At 35.0% G+C, this 5594-nt stretch overlaps 1 protein-coding gene across 1 annotated transcript; it reads left to right on the forward strand.

Moving 5' to 3' along the window:
- The first annotated feature begins 855 nt into the window (after positions 1-855).
- On the forward strand, positions 856-5366 carry LOC104233339 (toMV resistance protein Tm-2(2)-like). Its single transcript, XM_070158407.1, is given in 4 exon segments — positions 856-990; positions 2105-4512; positions 4514-4571; positions 5284-5366. Coding segments are annotated over 3 exon segments (2556 nt in total). The 5' UTR covers positions 856-888; the 3' UTR covers positions 4560-4571; positions 5284-5366.
- The last annotated feature ends 228 nt before the right edge of the window (positions 5367-5594 follow it).

A 5594-nucleotide genomic window follows, 5' to 3' on the forward strand; every position in this document is an offset into this window, starting at 1 on the left:
TTGTTGAACTTTGAAGATTGAAGTTGAAGACACAATCAAAACTTATAAGTGAGAGAAATTGAAAGAGTGGAATCTTGCCAAAGTGGAGATTTGTTAAATTTGACAAGATTAATGTGAACTAGTGTGAACATTTGGAAGCCACTTTTAGGAAGAAATTGGTAGATCCATTTTTTCATGCATTTACATTGCATGATCACACTTTATGCGATGTCATGCATGACATTATTAAGGTAATTTTCCTTCTATAAATAGCAAGGGTTTTGTTCATTTGTAAACATCTCTCACTTGCCTTCTTATCTCCTAAGGCATTTGAATCTTCTTTCTTTCTTGTAGTATTTCACTTGTATTTTTAGAGTGAAATAAAGTTTGAGTTGATTGTGTCTGAGAACTAGGCAGAAAATCAAATTTTGCCAAACCTCGTAAACTTCTGGTGTTCTTTTTATTATTGTCTCATTTACTATTTATTAACTACCTTTAGATATGGTAGTTGTGATTTAATCACTCTTTATATATTCGGTTCCGCAACATATTTTTCATATTGTTGGTACATGACATCATTAAGCGACGACAAACGATACAATCTACCCATTGAATAAATCAAACAATATAATATAATTCAGTACAATAAAATATGATGCATTATAAGACGACATGTAACTAACCATCCAAACAAGCCGTAAAACTAAAGTGAATTGTTAGACTGAATGAATCTAAAGTGATATGTTTCATTTTTTTTCCCCAATTGATCATCTCTTTTTCCTCGCCCATATTCCTCACGATTTAATATTGCCTTCTTGTTTAACAGCAAGACAAAGTATCTTGGCCCACGTCAACTTCAGTTAAAAGTATTCCCAGTTATTGAAAAAGAAAGGAAGAAAGAAATTAGAGATGGCTGAAATAGTTCTTACTGCAATCATCAACAAATCTGCAGAAATAGCTGGAAATCTACTCGGTCAAGAAGGGTCACGCTTATATTGGTTGAAAGAGGACATTGAGTTAGAGCTAGGCATATATCGGGTAAAACCGATAATCCGAACCGTTAATTATTTACTGGGTTATCGGTATCGGGTTATTGGGTTAACGGTTTAGAATTTTTTCACTATTGGGTTATCGGTTCGGGTCTCAGTTTGCCAATTTTGTTAATGGGTTAACCGATAATCCAATAAGAATTAATAAAATTATGACTTTACCCTTAAGTATATACATATGCTAGGGCTTCAATTCATTCTCTCCTATTCTTTCTCAGTCGCACTCTTCAGTTGCTTCATCTTCAATCTTTATAGACCTTACTAGTTACTCCTAGCGTAAGTCTTTAGTATTATACATTAGGCTTTTAATATCTATAAGGAAATTCATCTTCAAATTGGTACTTTTGACTGTTAATGATTATTTATTTTTTTATTTTCGTTCCTTAATTTTGTGGGCTCACGTAGTGCAGCCTATACCTACTACCAATTTCTCTTCGCACTTATCAATTCTCAATCGACAATCTTCGTCAGTTTCAGGGATATTTTTGAATATTATTCTTTTGTATAGTACTGAGCTTTGACAACAGGACAGTAATTTCTTGCCTTTTAGGTGTTTTTCATTTCCGTGTTAGTATTGCCCATGCACAGATCAAGATTTTGCTTTATGGTTTCTTTTTTCAAGTTAGGCATTTGACAAACAATATCCAGTTTATCTTGGATTGTTAGTACTATATGTTTGGACTTGTTAATTTTAAGGTGAAATGCCTACTACTTTGTATTATTATTAATGTATTTGGACAACTGTTGTTGAAGAATAAATACTATTCTAGTTGTGGCCACGGGACATAACGCAGAAATTGGTAGTATACTATATGTGAATTCATCTCTTTTTTGCTTAACTCCAGTGAATTGTCTTCTCTTTTTGCTTAACTCTAGATTGAGTTATCTTATCGGGTAAACCGATAACCGAACCGATAATGATCGATAACTGATTAACCGATAACTGATTAACCGATAACCGATAATCAATATCTTATCGGCCCGGTTATCGGTTTATCAAATTTGTAAACCGATAACCGATATGCTAAATCAATAATATTCATAACCGAACCGAACCGACCAATGCCCACCCCTACATTGAGTGGCTCCAAAGAGAAGCGAGACACATTCAATCTTACCTAGCTGATGCAAACACAAAGGTAGTAGAAGGAGATTCGAGGGTGAAAAACTTGATAAAGGATATTGAAGAAGTTGCAGGTGATGTGGAGGATATCTTAGATGAGTTCCTACCCAAAATTGAATCACACAAGAGCGAAGGGGCAATTGGTTGTCTTAAGGAGATAGCTTGTACCTTTTGCCATATTCGTTTTTCCCATAATAAGTTTGTGATGGAGATTGAGAAGATAAAAAGAAGGGTTGCCGAGATTGATCGTGTAAGGACAACTTTTGGTATCATTGATACAAGTAACAACAATGATCTATATGACTACATTCCACTTGACCGTGGAAGATTATTTCTACATGTTGATGAAACAGAGGTCATTGGTTTGGAAGATGACTTCAATAAGCTACAAGCCAAACTACTTGATCAAGATTTTCAATATGGAGTAATTTCGATTGTTGGTATGCCCAGTCTTGGAAAAACTACTCTTGCCAAGAAACTTTACAGGCATGTCCGTGATCAATTCGAGTGTTCGGCATTAGTCTATGTTTCGCAGCAACCAAGAGCGGCAGAAATTTTACTTGACATAGCCAAACAAGTTGGACTGACGGAGGAGCAAAGGAAAGATAATTTGGAGGGCAACCTACTATCAGTCTTGAAAAGGAAAAGGTATGTTATACTCCTAGATGACATTTGGAACATTGAAATTTGGGATGATCTGAAACTTTTCCTTTCTGAATGTGATTCAAGAAATGGAAGTAAGATAATTGTCACATCTAGAAATAATAATATAGGCAGATACATAGGAGGGGAAAGCTCACTCCACATGTTACAACCCTTAGATTTAGAGGAAGCCTTTGAACTGTTTACCAAAAAGATTTTTACTTTTGATAATAACAATTGGGTGAATGTTGCACCCACATTGAAAAATATTGGAAGAGAAATAGTTCAGAGATGTGGTGGTATACCATTGGCCATAGTGTTGACTGCAGGCATGTTAAGGACAAGAGAGAGGAATCAACATGCGTGGAACAAGATACTTGAGAGTATGAGTCATAAAATTGAAGATGAATGTGCTAAGATATTGACTTTGAGTTACAATGATTTGCCTGCTGCATTGAGACCATGCTTCTTGTACTTTGGGTTTTTCCCTGAGGACTATGAAATTTTTGCATTTGATTTGATAAATATGTGGATTGCAGAGAAGGTATTAGTAGTAAGTAGTGGTAATAGGCAAGAGGCTGAAGATATGGCGGAGGATTTTCTAAATGATTTGGTTTCTAGAAATTTGATTCAAGTTGCCAAAAGAACATATGAAGGAAGAATATCAAGTTGTCGCATACATGACTTGCTACATAGTTTATGCGTCCTGTTGGCCAAGGAAAGTAACTTTTTTCATACCAAGGTACCAGCTAGTGTTTCTAGGCTGCGAAGGATGACTTTTTACTCTGATAATGTAGATGAATTCTTCTGTTCAAATCCCAAGCCTGAGAAGCTTCGTACGCTTTTCTGTTTTAGCACAAACCCTAACACATCGTCTCTTATGACTCGTCTTAACTTCAAGTTATTGGGTGTATTGCGCGTACTAATGCCTCTCAATTCTAATAATGAGAAAGTAACTGTTCCAGAAGAAATTGGGAAGATGAGTTGCTTACGCTATCTCAAATTGGAGGGGCATATACATGGAGTACTGCCACATAGTATCATCAAACTCAAACATCTAGAGACCCTAGATGTTGAAAAGAGCTATGTTGGCCTTCCTTCGTGTGTTTGGGAACTGAAACAATTGAGGCATCTGCGTCATAGAGAATCTTACGTATATTATGACAAAAAGTTTTTCCCAAACAATATGTCATTGTCTAATCTACAAACTCTGCTATGGATGCATGACGATTATATTAATTCGAGATTGTTGCACCGATTGAGCAATTTAAGAAAATTGGGTTTACTAAGAGTATCTGGTTCTACGATTATGATATTATCAAGTAATGCGCCAGTACTGCCAAAGCTGGAGGTTCTGAAGCTGGATTATTTTGGTCAGAGAGATGGATAAATCAACTTGTCTTCCTATCAAAATCTTCTTAAGTTGCATTTGTGTTTGCCTGGAACTATATTGTCCATGAACTCTGAAGCATTTCTTCCAAATCTCGTCAAGCTTACTCTACGCTACATTCGTATAGATGGAGCAGTTCTTGAAAAACTACCTAAATTAAGGATACTAAAAATGGATAGTTGCGGATATAATGAAGGTAAGATGGATTTCTCTGGTTCTTCAGATAGCTTCCCGCAACTTGAAGTCTTGCATTTTCAGTACCCAAACTCCTTGCATGAAGTGACCGTGGATGATGTCAGTATGCCTAAACTGAACAAGGTAATACTAAAAGGCGCTTAGGCTCTCGGAACGGCTTGCAAAGCTGAGAATATATTGAAGATCTAATGAGGTTAGATAATTTCCTTCTTACTAGTACTATTATTTAATTCCAATTTATCGGTTGTAAAATATATTTTTAGTAATTGCTTGCAGACCAAAAGCTCCTTCTCAATTATTTGTGATGGAAACAAAAACTCATACTCTATCCGTTCCTGTTTATATCAACTTATTTCCTTTTTTGGTCCGTTCCAGAAAGAATGACATTTTTCTAAATTTAAAATAATTTAGCTTAAATTTCTAATTCTAATTTTAATGAGATAACCAAACAAAAAGTTTGGACTCCTTTTTGATTTGTTTAGGATCGCAAATTCCAAAAATCTTCATTTTTTCTTAAACTCCGTGTCCAATCAAACAAGTTCATATATGCTCTGCTTCCAGAAGCAGTTGTTCTTCGAGTGAAGAATGCCAGATGACTTGGGCCTCGTCAGCATATATTTATACTTTTCGAAGTCATATTAAATATTTACCAGATTTAAATTTTCCCAAAGCTCAGTAATCAGAAAGATATTTCAAAGGTTCTCTTAAATATATATGTTTTCCACATTTCTATAACCCCCCCCCCCCCCCCCAACCCAAAAAAAATTATGCTTCTGGCCTCTTCCACTGGCTTCAAGTTGCTATGCTTAGTTATGTTTATTATAGTCGATAAGGTTATTAATTTTTCATTCATACTCGGTTCATGAACTAAAAACTTCATGTAATATATGTCTACTAAAATGCAGGAATGCATTTAAGGATGTGGACAAAATATGTAACTTTTGGTATTATATCAGAAAAGGTTTGATTGCTTAATTTTTGGAAGTTGATGTAGCTGTGGTTTGTGATTTGTAAAAGAAACTTTGTGCTTCTATTTGTTTTGTTTTTGTTTTATGTACTTGTCTATTTACCTATGGAACTATCGTTAGATTTAGAATTTTTTTTTTTTTTAGCAATATGATTGTTTTTCAGTTTCAGTTGTGAGGATACCTCGTTTCGTGAAAGTAATGTCTTCACAAAAATCTCAAAACTTTTATTCTCTCTGCTATGCCATGTC

This window comes from Nicotiana sylvestris, chromosome 1 (genome assembly GCF_000393655.2).
Source record: "Nicotiana sylvestris chromosome 1, ASM39365v2, whole genome shotgun sequence".
Classification (NCBI taxonomy): domain Eukaryota; kingdom Viridiplantae; phylum Streptophyta; class Magnoliopsida; order Solanales; family Solanaceae; genus Nicotiana; species Nicotiana sylvestris.